The 18,914-nt window shown below is 46.6% G+C and overlaps 2 protein-coding genes across 2 annotated transcripts in view; one reads left to right on the forward strand and one right to left on the reverse strand.

Moving 5' to 3' along the window:
* Positions 1 to 2,463: 2,463 nt before the first annotated feature.
* On the forward strand, positions 2,464 to 7,764 carry LOC106581491 (P2Y purinoceptor 13). Its single transcript, XM_014163566.3, has 4 exons — positions 2,464 to 2,894; positions 3,766 to 3,965; positions 4,076 to 4,465; positions 6,082 to 7,764. The coding sequence occupies exons 2-4, from the start codon at positions 3,783 to 3,785 to the stop codon at positions 6,547 to 6,549; spliced, it is 1,041 nt and encodes a 346-aa protein (XP_014019041.1). The 5' UTR covers positions 2,464 to 2,894; positions 3,766 to 3,782; the 3' UTR covers positions 6,550 to 7,764.
* Positions 7,765 to 8,369: 605 nt separating this feature from the next.
* The window catches only part of neu4 (sialidase 4), a 16,680-nt gene continuing 6,135 nt past the window's right edge, over positions 8,370 to 18,914 (reverse strand). Inside the window, exons 2-4 of the mRNA XM_014163564.3 lie at positions 14,375 to 14,581; positions 10,594 to 10,849; positions 8,370 to 10,453 (exon numbers count right to left, since the gene is read on the reverse strand). Coding sequence (XP_014019039.1) covers positions 9,141 to 10,453; positions 10,594 to 10,849; positions 14,375 to 14,581 — 1,776 coding nt within the window. The 3' untranslated portion in view covers positions 8,370 to 9,140. The remainder of the gene's footprint in view (positions 10,454 to 10,593; positions 10,850 to 14,374; positions 14,582 to 18,914) is intronic.

Below are 18,914 nucleotides of genomic sequence, written 5' to 3' on the forward strand. Positions count from 1 at the left end.
TTTCAAGCACTTCTGTAAATAACCTTTAAACTTCAATGAATGACCATAATAGAAGTTTGTCAGTTGGACTTTTATTTCATACAGGTTCCTCAGTGCTAGAGAAACTATTCTCGTTATGGTTTTGCGTGTTTTGTAACAAACAGTTGTTGGATATTTCGAAGGAAAGAAGTGTGTCACTCACTGCTGGTTCCATTACACATTCTGACCTGCTTTAAAAAAAAAAAAAAAAAAAACAGTATTACACAGGAAGTCAGATATTTGATAACTAAACTGTGTAGCAAAATAAAATGTCAGCGACATCACAGTGGTGGAAAAAATGTAAGCCTCGGCAAGCCCATTTCTCATAGCAGTGGTATAAAGTCCTTAAGTAAAAAAAAAAAACTTTAAAGTACTACTTAAGTAGTTTTTGGGATATCTGCACTTTACTTTACTATTTATATATTTTACAACTTTTACTTCACTACATTCCAAAAGAAAATAATGTACTTTTTACTCCATACATTTTCCCTGACACCCAAAAGTACTCGTTACATTTTGAATGCTTAGCAAGACAGGAAAATGGTCTAATTCACACACTTACCAAGAGAACATCCCTGGTCATCCCTACTGCCTCTGATCTGGTGGACTCACTAAACACAAATACTTTGTTTGTAAATTATGTCTGAGTGATGTCTGAGTTTACCAGTGGCTATTCGTGAATTAAAAAAACATAAAAACCTGTGCCGTCTGGTTTGCTTAATATAAGGAATTTGAAATGATTTATATTTTTACTTTTGATACTTAAGTATATTTAAAACCAAATACTTTTAGACTTTTACTCAAGTTGTCAAGCTGTGGGTAACTGGTGCATGGAATCAGGCGCAGGAGAGCAGAGATGAGTGTACAAGGTCATTTATTCCACGAACAGTACCAGTATAAATCAAATACTAAAGGTGCGTGAAATTACCGTAAATAACGGGCGTAGTAAGAACCCGGCAAACAATACCAGCCAACAAGTAACGGCCTGAACATTATATACAAACACGTACACAAACATGGGGGAAACAGAGGGTTAAATAATGAACATGTAATTGGGGAATGAAACCAGGTGTGTAGAAAACAAAGACAAAACAAATGGAAAATGAAAAGTGGATCGGCGATGGCTAGAAAGCCGGTGACTTCGACCACCGAACGTCACCCGAACAAGGAGAGGGACCGACTTCGGTGGAAGTCGTGACACAAGTAATATTTTACTGGGTGACTTTCACGCATTCTTGAGTAATTTTCTATTAAGGTATCTTTACTTTTACTAAAGTATGACGATTGGGTACTTTTTCCACTAAAGATATCAGCCCTTAAGCTCTCAGCCACATGTTTCAGCTGCATGTTACACAGAATTATGGTGGGTTTTAGAGATTACGCAACAGAACAAACCCTCCAAGTCAAAGAAACACAGAAGCACAATAGCACACAGAACAAACAAATTATAATAGAGGACAACAAGGGCTTTGAGATATCCTGCCTGTTGCATGCTTACTCTGACTCTGCATTGCGTGCACGCTGCCATGCACATCACCCCCATGCACACCACTACCATGCACACTACCCTGCACACTACCACGCACACTACCCTGCACACTACCATGCACACCACTACCATGCACACTACCCTGCACACTACCATGCACACTACCCTGCACACTAACATGCACACTACCATGCACACTACCATGCACACTACCATGCACACTACAATGCACATCACCACCATGTACACTACCCTGCACACTACCCTGCACACTACCCTGCACACTAACATGCACACTACCATGCACACTACCACGCACACTACCACGCACACTACCCTGCACACTACCATGCACACTACCATGCACACTACCATGCACACTTCTATTATTTATTTATTTTAGTGTACCTTTATTTAACTAGGCAAGTCAGTTAAGAACAAATTCTTATTTTCAATGATGGCCTAAGAACAGTGGGTTAACTGTCTTGTTCAGGGGCAGAACGACAGATTTGTACCTTGTCAGCTCGGGGATTCAATCTTGCAACCTTTTTGGTTACAAGTCCAACGCTCTAACCACAAGGCTACCTGCCGCCCCTAACACTACTAGCATGCACACTACCGTGCACACTACAATGCAGCGTAGTAGACAGGGTGCTGAAGACTCTGGGCCCTATTCAATCAAAACCTGTCTGGAGATAAGATGGCCCCACAAATACACAGTTGATGACAGTAAGCAATCAGCAGAGATGAATGATTTCTGCATGCTCGCCACTACACTGCCACTTTGCTCTGGTTTGGCATCATTAAGACAGGGCCTTGAACTTAGTAAAGAGAAATGGGTGGGAGGACTAGGCCAGGGAGAGTGAATGGGGTGCGGCCCTGGGGGCCTCTTAAGATCACAGTCAGGAAGTGTGTCCTGCCTGCTGCATTCGCCGCTCACTCACCAACTAGTGAAACTGACGCACACTGGCACAGGGAGACTGGCACCATGCCGTACTAACCTCTCAGTGGACAATTAAACAGGAAGAGAGGAGGTACAGGCTCATTCACACAGGCAAAGTCACTCATTGGCGAAGTCATTGGGATTGTGACGAGACAGCCACACACGAGCTCTATGTAAAGACCCAGAGACCTCCTACAGAAAATACCATTACACATGCATACAGTACGCTCAAATGGACCGTTTTGTTGGTCGGTGTGAAAACCAATGTGACCATTGAAAATAAAGACAAATTGTCAAGCCTTGGAAAGATTGTAAGGAAAAAAAAACAGCTGAATTGGATATTTCACTTTTACATATTGAGTGAAGACTGCTGACTTTTTCTCTTCATATTGAGTGCTCCAGTGAATTTCACGTCTTCAACATCAAAACTTCAATCAAAGGAGGGTAAGGACATTTTCATTATTAATGCATTTAATGTAATTTATGATTATGTTTGACAAGTGTATAACAATTCTGCATAACAATTGAATATTTTTTTATGTCACAGGGAAGAGTATACATTTAAGCATTTCAATTTAGTTTTTCAATTAATGACCTACATCACAGCACATTCTTCATGAGCTGTCCAAATCAGACTGAATGAATGCAGATTCATGTAGGGACATCAAGTGTATTTTCAGGAATTTGGCTCAAATCTCTCATCAAGTTATAGAAACATGATTTTAAAGGGATCCATGTCTTCTGAGTATCAGTCCACAAACCCCTGAATGGATCCAACTTTGAAAATGTGCCTTGGTTGCCATAGCACCTGTTACTGCACTGAATGTGATTCTAAGCTGTTTGGACTCCTTATGTAAAGCGGAAGGCCAAGCGGATACAGAGACTGACAGACAGACAAATGGAGGTTGTAGGAAACGACTGACACAGTAAATGTACTGTCTATCATCGGCATAAATTGAACCGCTCTGTACAGAGGACTAACCTACTTGATGTATTTACAATGTCCAAATTAATATTAAATACATTTTTAAACATACATTGTGAAGGGTCTTATGAAAAAGTGCATTCTTTTCGTAGGTTAAATATAGAGTATATTTCTGGGTGTTAAATATAGAGTAAATTAACACTGAATCTCTCTCTCTCTCTCTCTCTCTCTCTCTCTCTCTCTCTCTCTCTCTCTCTCTCTCTGTCTCTCTCTCTCTCTCTCTCTCTCTCTCTCTCTGTCTCTGTCTCTATATATATATATATATATATATATATATATATATATTATACACTGCTCACCTAATCTTTTGTCCTCTGTTTCTCTCCAAAGTACTTCTGGAGGTGAGGATGAACGGCAGCCAATCAAACCTGTCTCTGAAGTGTGTGCGTGACACCAGTGTGACGGCGGTGGTCTTCCCCTGTCTCTACAGCGCCCTCTTCCTGTTTGCACTGGTACTCAACTGCCTGGCTGCATGGATCTTCTTCAACATCCGTAGCACCACCACCTTCGTGGTCTACCTGAAGAACGTAGTAAGGGACCCAGAATTTATTTTCTGTGATAAACCAATTTAGTTGTCCGACTGTCAAGAATAGTTTAACAATATGACTGATGACTGACGTGATGGCCTGTCTGTCAACAGGTGGTGGCAGACCTGCTGATGACTCTGTCCATCCCAGTGAAGGTCCTCGCGGACGCCGACGTGGGCTCCTGGCGTCTGCGTGTGTTCTACTGTCGCTACTCTGCCGTCCTCTTCTACACCACCATGTACATCAGCATCCTGCTCCTGGGGCTCATCAGCCTGGACCGTTACCTCAAGATCGTCAGGCCCTTTGGGAAGTGCGCCCTCCAGAGGGTCGGGCTGGGACAGGCTTTGAGTGCGGCCGTCTGGGCTGTGATGGTTTCTCTGGCTCTGCCCAATGCCGTTCTGAGTGACCGCACACCGCTGCTCTCTGGTGGCCGGCTGAAGTGTACCTCTCTAAAGGGTCAGGCCGGCATGCTGTGGCACGAGGGCTTCAACTACTTCTGCCAAGTACGGGCAACATTCTTGTTCACAACATGCAACAATTTCTACGATTTTACTGAGTTACAGTTCATATAAGAAATCAGTCAATTGATATAAATTCATTAGGCCCCATTCTATGGATTTCACATGACTGGGAACACAGATATGCATCTGTTGGTCACAGATACCTTAAATAAATATAGTAGGGGCATCAGTATCTGGTGTGACCACCACTTGCCTCATGCAGTGTGACACATCTCCTTCGCATAGAGTTGATCAGGCTGTTGATTGTGGCCTGTGGAATGTTGTTCCACTCTTCTTCAAAGGCTGTGCAAAGTTTCTGGATATTGGAGGGAATTGGAACACGCTGTCGTACATGTCGATCCAGAGCATCCCAAACATGCTCAATGGGTGAGATGTCTGGTGAGTATGCAGGCCATGGAAGAACATACATTTTCAGCTTCCAGGAATTGTGTACAGATCCTTGTGACATGCATTATCATGCTGAAACATGAGGTGATGGCGGCAGATGAATGGCACAACAATGGGCCTCTGGATCTCATCACAGTATTTCTGTGCATTCAAATTGCCATCAATAAAATGTATTTGTGTTCATTGTCCGTAGCTTACACCTGCCCATACCATAACCCCACCGCCACCATTAGGCACTCTCTTCACAATGTTGACATCAGCAAACCGCTCGCCCACACAATGCCATATACGCTGTCTGCCATCTGCCCGGTACAGTTGAAACCGGGATTCCTCCATGAAGAGCACACTTCTCCAGCGTGCCAGTGGACATCGAAGGTGAGCATTTTCCCACTGAAGTCAGTTACTACCCTAAACTGCAGTCAAGTCAAGACCCTGGTGAGGACGACGAGAATGCAGATGAGCTTCCCTGAGACCGTTTCTGACAGTTTGTGCAGAAATTCTTTGGTTGTGCAAACCCACAGTTTCATCAGCTGTCCAGGTGGCTGGTCTCAGACGATCCTGCAGATGAAGAAGCCAGATGTGGAGGTCCTGGGCTGGCATGGTTACACGTGGTCTGGGGTTGTGAGGCCGGTTGGATGGTGGAGGCGGCTTATGGTAGAGAAATTAACATTAAATTATCTGGCTAAAGCTCAGCCCAGGACCTCCACATCTGGCTTCTTCACCTACGGGATCATCTGAGACCAGCCACCCGGACAGCTGAAGAAACTGAGGAGTATTTATGTCTGTAATAAAGCCCTTTTGTGGGGAAAAACTCATTCTGGTTGGCTGGGCCTGGCTTCTCAGTAGGTGGGCCTGGATCCCAAGTGGGTGGGCCTATGCCCTCCCAGACTCTGCCCCTGCCCAGTCATGTGAAATCCATAGATTAGGGAAAATTTACTTATTTCAATTGACTGATTTGCTTACATGATATCAGTGAAATCATTCAAATTGTTGCATTTATATTGATTACATGTTGACACCCTGATGAAGCCGTTGGTCGATAAGCGTTGGTGTATTTTAATAATGACTTAGCCAAACACATTAAAAGCTTTTTAACTTTCATAAGCACACGAGTGCCTGGACTTAGCACCTATTTGTGATTAAAAATGTTCCTTTAGCTTTTCTGATGATGACGTTTGATGCCTTACGGAGTTTTCTCTTCCTCTTCCCAGGTGGTGTTTTGGGGAACACTGGCTCTGATGCTGTTGTGTTACACCTTCATCAGTCGTAAAGTCTACGAGTCCTACAAAGCCTCGCGTAGTGGCTCCAAAGCGGCCAGCCGTAGGACCAAGGCCAAAGTCTTTGTGGTGGTGGGGGTGTTTTTCGTTTGTTTCGCACCTTTTCATTTCGCCAGGGTGCCCTACACTCTCACCCAGACCCGAAACATAGACAACCATTGTCGGGCGCAAAACGCACTCTACATTGCTAAGGAGACCACTCTCTGGCTGTCTGCCACTAACGTGTGTCTGGACCCGCTGATCTATGTTTTCCTGTGCAGGGTGTTCCGGAAAAGATTGACTGCCACACTCAACCGCAAGCCCCTCCCCCAGGGCGGTTTGGAGTTGCCCACGGCAACCTCCACTCAGCTGGAGATACCACAGATGGTACATAACAGAATGTTGGATGTCAGTTTGGCCTAGAAGCACAACGGACATGTTTTTTCCCCTAGCTCTGTTAAATTGTAAATATATTTTGGCCTGTGACCAGAGTAAAGCCCTCAAATCATTTCTGGATAAGTGGCTCTGTTACTAAGACATCACCTCTGTGATAGCCCGTGTGTGACGAGTATTTTGGAACAAAACGGCTGGTGTTACATCAGATAACCAAACTGCAGCAGGGCTTTCAAAATATCATGTGTACGAGACACAAGAGTCAACCCAGGCTAATGTGTCGGTCTCTAATGATCGCAAAGTCATCCTGTCTTTTTTTCTCAGTGTAATTTACTGTCAGCTCTCACTTCCCTTTCCCTAATCTTCGCCAAAAAATACTTTCCTTCTCCTTCATTTCACCAGAAAGGAAAACAACTTGACTGAGTGCTCTTAGATAATGTGAGTGTGACAATGTAACATACACGCTTACGAAATGGTATGTTGTTTGTGTGTATAGTATAGGGTGATGCAGTCTTTACATGTTGTTGGAAAGCAAGACAAAAGCACAGTATCTCAGACATCTCATGCAAATACACTATATGTACAGAAATATGTGGACACCACTTCAAATTAATAGATTCATCTATTTCAGCCACACCCGTTGCTGACAGCCATGCATTCTCCATAGACAAACATTGGCAGTGGAATGGCCTTACTGAAGAGCTCTGTGATTTTCAACGTGGCACCGTCATAGGAGGACACCTTTCCAACAAATCAGTTCGTCAAGTTTCTGCCTTGCTAGAGCTGCCTACTGTAAATGCTGTTATTGTGAAGTGGAAACGTCTAGGAGCAACAACGGCTCAGCCGCAAAGTGGTAGGCCACACAAGCTCACAGAATGGGACCGCCGAGAGCTGAAGCACGTAGCGCGTAAAAATCGTCTATCCTCGGTTGCAACATCCACTACCGAATTCCAAACTGCCTCTGGAAGCAACGTCGGCACAAGAACTGTTCGTCGGGAGCTTCATGAAATGGGTTTCCATGGCCGAGCAGCCGCACAAAAGCCTAAGATCACCATGCGCAATGCCTAGTGCCGGCTGGAGTGATGTAAAGCTCGCCACAATTGGACTCTTAAAGCAGTGGAAATGCGTTCTCTGGTGTGATGAATCACGCTTCACCATCTGGCATTCCGACGGACGAACCTGGGTTTGGCAGATGCCAGGAGAACACTACCTGCCCCAATGCATAGTGCTAACTGTAAAGTTTGGTGGAGAAGGAATAATGGTCTGGGGCTGTTTTTCATGGTTCGGACCCCTAAGTTCCAGTGAAGGGAAATCTTAACGCTACAGCATACAATGACATTCTAGACGATTCTGTGCTTCCAAATTTGTGGCAACAATTTGGGGAAAGCTATTTCCTGTTTCAGCATGACAATGTCCCCGTGCACAAAGGGAGGTCCATACAGAAATGGTTTGTCGAGATCGGTGTGGAAGAACTTGCCTGGCCTGCACGGAGCCCTGACCTCAACCCCATCGAACACCTTTGGGATGAATTGGAACCCTGACTGCGAGCCAGGCCTAATCGCCCAACATCAGTGCCCAACCTCACTAATACTCTTGTGGCTGAATGGAAGCAAGAGAGACCGACACAGCAATGTTACAACATCTAGTGGAAAGCCTTCCCAGAAGAGTGGAGGCTGTTATAACAGCAAAGGGGGGACCAACTCCATATTAATGCCCATGATTTTGGAATGAGATGTTCGACAAGCAGGTGTCCACATACTTTTGCTCATGTAGTGTACCAATCAGTACAGAAATACTGCTGAGGAAGAATGGTTGGTTAAATAAAGAATGGTTGGTTTAATAAAGAATGGTTGGTTTAATAAAGAATGGTTGATTTAATAAAGAATGGTTGGTTTCATAAAGGATGGTTGGTTTAATAAAGAATGGTTGGTTTAATAAAGAATGGTTGGTTTAATAAAGGATGGTTGGTTTAATAAAGAATGATTCAACTTTATGTTCGTGAGCATCTAGTGGTGTTCTTGGTCAATTACAACAATCCAGCAGAAAATGCATTTCAACAGAGTTATACAGATGTAGGATCTTCATTTGATCACCCTGTTGCAGGATAACTTTCCTGCAATGCACGACATTTAAAACTTGTAGTGCATTTGAGGTTTAAAAAGGCTTATTTAGTTTGTAATTTCCACTTTGTAATTTCAGACTTTATTTTCTCTATATGAAAAATGTATCAACCCCTACAAAAATGTCCAATCATTATAATCCACATAATCATTCACATTTCCTATTGCAGAAGGATTATTTTCCTGCTGTAGCAAACTGGCTCAAATGAAGATCCTACATCTGTAGGCTGCCCCTGGCTAGTATTCAATAAAACGTGGCTTCTATAGCAATGTTTCTGCATTATCGTGACACAACCACTACATGTAAACACACAGTATGTGCATTAAGTCGAGGGTTACTAGGCATGGATAGACTTGATATCAGACAAAACAAATTCATCACCAGACGTAAAACGTCAGAACTCTGTGGATCGCATTTAAATATGACGCTGTTGTACACTTTTCTCATGAGCTCCAGAAGGAAACGCGCAGAAAACACTAGGATTAACAGTTAATTAGCAGTTAGGAAACATTGCAAAGACCACACATATTCCTCATCCTCCTCTTCCTCGCCTCTGGTCTCTCTTCCTTGGGTTGTGTTGTGTTGTGGAAGCTCTGTGTGTTGCTGGGTCGCTGTGTGTTGCTGGGTCGCTGTGTGTTGCTGCCTGACTTTGTGTTGCTGAGTGGCTGTGTGTTGCTGGGTGGCTGTGTGTTGCTGGGTGGCTGTGTGTTGCTGGGTCGCTGTGTGTTGCTGGGTGGCTGTGTGTTGCTGGGTAGCTGTGTGTTGCTGCCTGACTTTGTGTTGCTGAGTGGCTGTGTGTTGCTGGGTGGCTGTGTGTTGCTGGGTCGCTGTGTGTTGCTGGGTCGCTGTGTGTTGCTGGGTGGCTGTGTGTTGCTGCCTGACTTTGTGTTGCTGAGTGGCTGTGTGTTGCTGGGTGGCTGTGTGTTGCTGCCTGACTTTCTGTTGCTGAGTGGCTGTGTGTTGCTGGGTGGCTGTGTGTTGCTGTCTGACTTTGTGTTGCGTGGCAGGTTGTCAATGAGCTCGTAGAGGGTGAAGATGCTGAAGGAGATCTCATCATAAGCCGTGCTGGTGCCGCACTCAAACAGACAGGCGAAGGCCACGGCCGACGGGGCCCCAGCTGATGGCAGCTCCAGGTAGGCCAGGTCAGAGTAGGCACTGGGGCCCTCGTAGATCACCCACGGGCCAGACCAGCTGTCCGGGTCACGGGGGAACAGGCTGAGGTACACCCCGAGGTCCTTCCTCACGTTGGTCCATGTCGGGTGGGAGTACACCACCCAGGTGGGTGGAAGGAAATTCTGTGGGGAGCTGGGAGGGGGAGGGGCGGTGGGTGGGGAGGAGGCGCCAGTCTTAGCCTCGAAGGATGTCCAGTGTCTGGCGTGGGTGGGTGGCCGAGGGCGGAGGTTGAGGTGTAGGGGGGCAGGGAACCCCACTACGCTACCGTGGCAACCATTACGTGGCTCTGTGAGCCGCTGCACCAGCTGTCCATCCTGGAAGACAGCTCCGTCATCCAGACTGAGGGCCTGGACCCTGCAGCCCAGGGGGCTCCGGGCATTACAGTACAGCACGTTGGTCCCGTCCTCCTGATCCACAGACACCATCTGGCACTCCACGCTCTCTGGCCCTGGCACCGCCTCCCCAAAACGCCACGTCCGCCCGTGGGTGTCGCTATGGAAACAGAAAGCGTGGGGTGTGGTCAGGCACATCTGGCCGAAGCACTCCTTGCAGTCGATGTGGTAGGCGTACGCTGGCACCAGCAGGCGGCCTGACTTGAGCTGGATGCCGTGTCCCGGGCCCAGGGCGAAGGTTGCCCAGTCTGAGGAGGGGAAACACAACCAGAACCACAACCACAACCAGAGAGATATGACACCATGTGAAATAAACACATACTTCACCATAAAACACAGAACTTCATAACCTCATGAGATCAACCTACCTGCTGTGACCTTGTCTCACCTTTGATGGTGTCTCCTATGACCCTCTTGGTGAGGTCGATGGCAGGGCTCCAGGTGTTGCCCTGGTCGTTACTGGAGATGAAGCAGAGGCGCGTCACATTCTTACCCGTCACCAGCTGGTAGGATTCGGACGTGTGGCCCAGCACAGCAATGAAGAACAGGAAGAGGGTGCCTGTGAACTCGTCATACAGCGGACACGGGTTCATCGACCGGTGGCCAGCCAACTGAGCCGTACCCAGAACACTCATGTCCTCCCACTGAGGAAGGAAGGGTAGAGACAGGGATGGAGGGTAGGAGGGTAGGGTCAGGGAGGGAGGGTAGGAGGGTAGGGACAGGGAGGGAGGGTAGGAGGGTAGGGACAGGGAGGGAGGGTAGGAGGGTAGGGACAGGGAGGGAGGGTAGGTGGGTAGAGACAGGGAGGGAGGGTAGGAGGGTAGGGACAGGGAGGGAGGGTAGGAGGGTAGAGACAGGGAGGGAGTTGGGGGGGTAGAGACAGGGAGGGAGAGTAGCGACAAGGAGGGAGTATATGAGGGTAGAGACAGGGAGGGAATTGGGGGGTAGAGAGAGGGATGAGGGATAGGAGTGTGGAGACAGGGATGGAGAGCAGTGACAAGTAGGGAGTATATGAGGGTAGAGACAGGGAGGGAGGGTAGAGGCAGGGAGGGAGGGTAGGGACAGGTAGGGAGGGTAGAGACAGGGAGGGAGGGTAGAGACAGGTAGGGAGGGTAGAGACAGGGAGGGAGGGTAGAGACAGGGAGGGAGGGTAGAGACAGGATAGGAGGGTAGAGACAGGGTAGAAGGGTAGAGACAGGTAGGGAGAGTAGAGACAGGTAGGGTGGGTAGAGACAGGTAGGGAGGGTAGAGACAGGGAGGGAGGGTAGAGGCAGGGAGGGAGGGAGGGGACAGGTAGGGAGGGTAGAGGCAGGGAGGGAGGGTAGAGGCAGGTAGGGAGGGTAGAGACAGGTAGGGAGGGTAGAGACAGGTAGGGAGGGTAGAGACAGGGAGTGAGGGTAGAGACAGGTTATGAGGGTAGAGACAGGGAGGGAGGGTAGAGACAGGGAGGGAGGGTAGAGACAGGGAGGGAGGGTAGGGACAGGTAGGGAGGGTAGAGACAGGGAGGGAGGGTAGAGACAGGGAGGGAGGGTAGAGACAGGGTAGGAGAGTAGAGACAGGATAGGAGGGTAGAGACAGGGTAGAAGGGTAGAGACAGGGTAGAAGGGTAGAGACAGGGAGGGAGGGTAGAGACAGGGTAGAAGGGTAGAGACAGGGTAGGAGAGTAGAGACAGGGTAGAAGGGTAGAGACAGGGAGGGAGGGTAGAGACAGGGAGGGAGGGTAGAGGCAGGGAGGGAGGGTAGAGACAGGTAGGGAGGGTAGAGACAGGGTATGAGGGTAGAGACAGGGAGTGAGGGTAGGGACAGGTAGGGAGGGTAGAGACAGGGAGGGAGGGTAGAGGCAGGGAGGGAGGGTAGAGGCAGGTAGGGAGGGTAGAGACAGGTAGGGAGGGTAGAGACAGGGAGTGAGGGTAGAGACAGGTTATGAGGGTAGAGACAGGGAGGGAGGGTAGAGACAGGGAGGGAGGGTAGAGACAGGGAGGGAGGGTAGGGACAGGTAGGGAGGGTAGAGACAGGGAGGGAGGGTAGAGACAGGTAGGGAGGGTAGAGACAGGGAGGGAGGGTAGAGACAGGGAGGGAGGGTAGAGACAGGGAGGGAGGGTAGAGACAGGTAGGGAGGGTAGAGGCAGGGAGGGAGGGTAGAGACAGGGAGGGAGGGTAGAGACAGGGAGGGAGGGTAGAGACAGGGAGGGAGGGTAGAGACAGGGAGGGAGGGTAGAGACAGGTAGGGAGGGTAGGGACAGGTAGGGAGGGTAGAGACAGGGTAGGAGAGTAGAGACAGGTAGGGAGGGTAGAGACAGGTAGGGAGGGTAGAGACAGGGAGGGAGGGTAGAGACAGGTAGGGAGGGTAGAGACAGGGAGGGAGGGTAGAGACAGGGAGGGAGGGTAGAGACAGGTAGGGAGGGTAGAGACAGGGAGGGAGGGTAGGGACAGGTAGGGAGGGTAGAGACAGGGAGGGAGGGTAGAGACAGGTAGGGAGGGTAGAGACAGGGAGGGAGGGTAGAGACAGGGTAGGAGAGTAGAGACAGGGAGGGAGGGTAGAGACAGGGAGGGAGGGTAGAGACAGGGAGGGAGGGTAGAGGCAGGGAGGGAGGGTAGAGGCAGGGAGGGAGGGTAGAGACAGGTAGGGAGGGTAGAGACAGGGAGGGAGGGTAGAGACAGGGAGGGAGGGTAGAGACAGGGAGGGAGGGTAGAGACAGGGAGGGAGGGTAGAGACAGGGTATGAGGGTAGAGACAGGTAGGGAGGGTAGAGACAGGTAGGGAGGGTAGAGACAGGGAGTGAGGGTAGAGACAGGGAGTGAGGGTAGAGACAGGGAGGGAGTGTAGAGACAGGGAGGGAGTGTAGAGACAGGGAGGGAGTGTAGAGACAGGTTATGAGGGTAGAGACAGGGAGTGAGGGTAGAGACAGGGAGGGAGTGTAGAGACAGGGAGGGAGTGTAGAGACAGGGAGGGAGTGTAGAGACAGGTTATGAGGGTAGAGACAGGGAGGGAGGGTAGAGACAGGGTAGGAGAGTAGAGACAGGGAGGGAGGGTAGGGACAGGTAGGGAGGGTAGAGACAGGGAGGGAGGGTAGAGACAGGGTAGGAGAGTAGAGACAGGGAGGGAGGGTAGAGACAGGGAGTGAGGGTAGAGACAGGGAGGGAGGGTAGAGACAGGGAGTGAGGGTAGAGACAGGGAGTGAGGGTAGAGACAGGGAGGGAGGGTAGAGACAGGGAGGGAGGGTAGAGACAGGGAGGGAGGGTAGAGACAGGGAGGGAGGGTAGAGACAGGGAGGGAGGGTAGGGACAGGGAGTGAGGGTAGGGACAGGTAGGGAGGGTAGAGACAGGGAGGGAGGGTAGAGACAGGTAGGGAGGGTAGAGACAGGGAGGGAGGGTAGAGACAGGGAGGGAGGGTAGGGACAGGGAGGGAGGGTAGAGACAGGGAGGGAGGGTAGAGACAGGTTATGAGGGTAGAGACAGGGAGTGAGGGTAGAGACAGGGAGGGAGGGTAGAGACAGGGAGGGAGGGTAGAGACAGGTAGGGAGGGTAGAGACAGGGAGGGAGGGTAGAGACAGGGAGTGAGGGTAGAGACAGGTAGGGAGGGTAGAGACAGGGAGGGAGGGTAGAGACAGGGAGGGAGGGTAGAGACAGGTAGGGAGGGTAGAGACAGGTAGGGAGGGTAGAGGCAGGGAGGGAGGGTAGAGACAGGGAGGGAGGGTAGAGACAGGTAGGGAGGGTAGAGACAGGTAGGGAGGGTAGAGGCAGGGAGGGAGGGTAGAGACAGGGAGGGAGGGTAGAGACAGGGAGTGAGGGTAGAGACAGGGAGTGAGGGTAGAGACAGGGTAGGAGAGTAGAGACAGGTAGGGAGGGTAGAGACAGGTAGGGAGGGTAGAGACAGGTAGGGAGGGTAGAGGCAGGGAGGGAGGGTAGAGGCAGGGAGGGAGGGTAGAGACAGGTAGGGAGGGTAGAGACAGGGAGGGAGCAGGGAGGGAGGGTAGAGACAGGGAGGGAGGGTAGAGACAGGGAGGGAGGGTAGAGACAGGGAGGGAGCAGGGAGGGAGGGTAGAGACAGGGAGGGAGGGTAGAGGTGATAGTAGTTGTAATAGGGTAGGAGGTTAGATGTTAGAGAAATATTAAGTATTAGGACACCTGTTACTTTGACCTATCCTAAGTCTGTGACCTGTACTGACCTCTACATAGTTCCTGTAGAATGTGCCCTTGCGCATCACCAGCAGGTGAGCCTGGGCGTCTGAGGGGCTGAGTCTCTCCTCACAGAAGGCCAGGAAGGAGTTGGACAGGGACAGGTAGAGCAGGGCAGGGACACGGTACGTCACTCCATTGGCCTCCTTACGGAACAGCGCGGATCGCGCAGGGAAATACGGCGATGAACTCATGTCCTGTGTGTGTGTGTGAGTGTAAGTGTAAGTGTGAGTGTGAGTGTGAGTGTGAGTGTGAGTGTGAGTGTGTGTGTGTGAGTGTGTGTGTGTGTGTGTGTGTGTGTGTGTAGTCCCAGAGAAGTCCACCCCAGAGAGAGTGACACAGTTGAGTTTAGTGAAATTGATCCAATATGCAGAAAGAAAGGGTTGTCCTTCAAACGGTCAGCAGAAAGTATTTTTGGTTCATTCATGAAGAGCTGCCCAGTCCCAAATTGTGTAACAGAGTAATCACTTTAGCAGGGAATGAATAAATCCTGCAATCCATTGATAGTCCAATAACATCCAGAAGATCTCTTCTTTTCTAAAATGATATTATCCAATGTGGTAGGAAGATAGCACACTGCACCAATTTAGAATTGGAAATGTATTGCTGCTACTGCTACTATTACCACTACTATCACTACTACTATCACTACTACTACTATTACCTCTACTATCACTACTACTATCACCACTACCAGTACCTCTACTACCACCGCTACTATCACTACTACTATCACCACTACCAGTACCTCTACTATCACCACTACTACTATTACCACTACTATCACTACTACTATCACTGTTACTATCACCACTACTATCACTACTACTATCACTACTACTATCACTACAACTATCACTACTACTATCACTACTACTATCACCACTACCAGTACCTCTACTACCACCGCTACTATCACTACTACTATCACCACTACCAGTACCTCTACTATCACCACTACTACTATTACCACTACTATCACTACTACTATCACTGTTACTATCACCACTACTATCACTACTACTATCACTACTACTATCACTACAACTATCACTACTACTATCACTACTACTAGAACCTCTACTATCACCACTACTATCACCACTACTATCACAGCTACTATCACTACTACTAGAACCTCTGCTATCACCACTACTATCACCACTACTATCACTACTACTATCACTGCTACCATTACCACTACTATCACAGCTACTATCACTACTACTAGAACCTCTGCTATCACCACTACTATCACCGCTACTATCACTACTACTATCACTACTACTATCACCGCTACTATCACAACTACTATTACCACCACTACTACCATTACCACTACTATCACAACTACTAGAACCTCTACTATCACCACTACTATCACCGCTACTATCACCGCTACTATCAACGCTACTATCACTACTACTATCACCGCTACTATCACAACTACTATTACCACTACTATCACAACTACTACTATCACCGCTACTATCACCGCTACTATCACTACTACTATCACCGCTACTATCACTACTACTATCACCGCTACTATCACCACTACTATTACCACTACTATCACAACTACTACTATCATCGCTACTATCACCACTACTATTCCCACGACTATCACAACTACTACATTCACCGCTACTATTACCACTACTATCATCACCGCTACTATCACCACTACTATCATCACCGCTACTATCACTACTACTATCACCGCTACTATCACCACTACTTTCACCACTTCTATCACTACTGCTATCACTACCACTACTACCGCTATTACAACTACTATCACCACTACTATCACCTCTAATATCACTACTACTATCACTAATACTATCACTAATACTATTACCTCTACTATCACTACGACTATCACTACTACTATTACCTCTACTTTCACTACTACTATCACTACTAATATTACCTCTACTAGCAATACTACTATCACTACTACCATCACTACTACTATCAACACTACTATCACTGCTACTATCAACACTACTATCACTACTACTATCACTACCACTATTACCTCTACTATCACTACTACTAGAACCTCTACTATCACTACTACTATCACTACTACTATTACCACTACTATTACCTCTACTATCAGTACTACTATTACCTCTACTACCACTACCACTATCACTACTACTATTACCTCTACTATCACTACTACTATTACCACTACTATCACTACTACTATCACTACTACTATTACCGCTACTACCACTACTACTGGCACTACTACTATTACCTCTACTACCACTACTACTATCACTACTTTTATTACCCTTACTATCACTACTACTTTCACTACTACTACTACCACTACTACCACTACTACTATCACTACTACTATCACTACTACTATTACCTCTACTATCACTACTACTATCACTATCACTATTACCTCTACTATCACTACTACTATCACTATCACTATTACCTCTACTATCACTAATACTATCACTAATACTATCACTACAACTATCACTAATACTATCACTATTACTACTACTACCACTACTACTACTACTTCTACTACTGCTATTACTCCTGCTACCACTACTACTGCTACTACTAACACTACTCCTACTACTACCATCACCACTATATCACGACTACTATCACTACTATCACTACTACTTTCACTACTACCACTACTGTCACTACTACCACTACCACTACTATCACCACTACTATCACTACTACTACTATCACTACTACTACTCTCATTACTAAAATCCCTACTACTATCAGTAATACTACTACCACTACTATCTCCACTACTTCTTCTGCTATTAATCCTACTAGTACTAGTACTACTACCACTACTATTACTACTACCACCACTACTGCAATTACTACTACTACCACAACTACCAATACTACTATTACTATCACTATTACTACTACTGCCACCACTACCACTGATATTACTACTACGATTACTACTACCACTACTACAACTACCAATACTGCTATTTCCACTACTACTATTACTACTATTACTACTACTATTCCTGCTTTTACTACTACTACTACTACCACTAATACTACTATTGCTACTACCACTACCACTACTACTACTACTTCTACTAATACTACTACTGCTATTACTACTTTTATTACTACTACCACTGCTGCTACTACTGCTACTGCTACTACTGCTGTTGTTCCTAGGCCGTCATTGAAAATATGAATTTGTTCTTAACTGACTTGCCCAGATAAATAAAGGTTAAAAAAAAAATGTAATGACTACTACTATTACCACTACTATCACTAATACTACAACTACTACTTCTAGTACTATTACTATCACCACTACTACCACTACTACCGCTACCGCTATTACTACTACTACTGCTTCTATCACTACTGCTACTAACACTATTACTACAACTACTACTGCTGCTATTACTCCTACTATAACTACTACTACTACTATTACAACTATTACTACTACTGATTTTAATCCTACTACTAATATTACTACCACTACTACCACTACTACTGCTGCAACTACTACTACCACTACTACTACTACTTATACTGCTTTTACTTCTACTATTACTACTATCACAACAACTATCACTACTACTATCACAACTCTTATGACTACTACCACTACTATCACTACTACTAACACTACGATTACTACTACTATCACTACTTCTATCACTACTACTTCCATTACTACGATCACTTCTATCACTACTACTACTACTACTATCACTAGTACTACTATCATTACTAAAATCACTACTACTATCACTTCTACTACTACTGCTATTACTCCTTCTTTTACTACTACCACTACTATTAATACTACCACCACTTCTGCAATTACTACTAATACCACTACTACTACCACTATTACTACTACCACTACCACTACTACTACTACTACTACTACTACTGCTGCTGCTTCTACTGCTACTACTACTACTGCTGTTCCTAGGCCGTCATTGAAAATATGAATTTGTTCTTAACTGACTTGCCCAGATAAATAAAGGTTAAATATATATATATATATTTTTTAAATTACTACTAATTCTATTACCACTACTATCACTAATACTATCACTACTTCTACCACATCTACTACTGTTCCTACTGCAATTACTCCTACTATTACTACTAGTTTTAACACTTCTACTACTGCTACTCGTACTACTACTATCACAACTACAACTATCACTACTACTACCACTACAACTGCTACTGCTATTACTACTACTACTACTTCTATCACTACTGCAACTACCACTATTACTACCACTACTACTACTACAACTACTACTACAACTACTACTGCTGCTATTACTCCTACTATCACAACCACAACTACTATCACAACCACTATCAATACTACCATCACTAATTCCACGAATATCACTACTACTACTACTACTACTACTATCACTACTTCTACTATCACCATTACTACTATCACTACAACTATCACTACTACTATCACTACATCTACTACTGATATTACTCCTTCTATTA

The sequence above is a fragment of the Salmo salar genome, chromosome 20 (genome assembly GCF_965601325.2).
Source record: "Salmo salar chromosome 20, fSalSal1, whole genome shotgun sequence".
Lineage (NCBI taxonomy): Eukaryota > Metazoa > Chordata > Actinopteri > Salmoniformes > Salmonidae > Salmo > Salmo salar.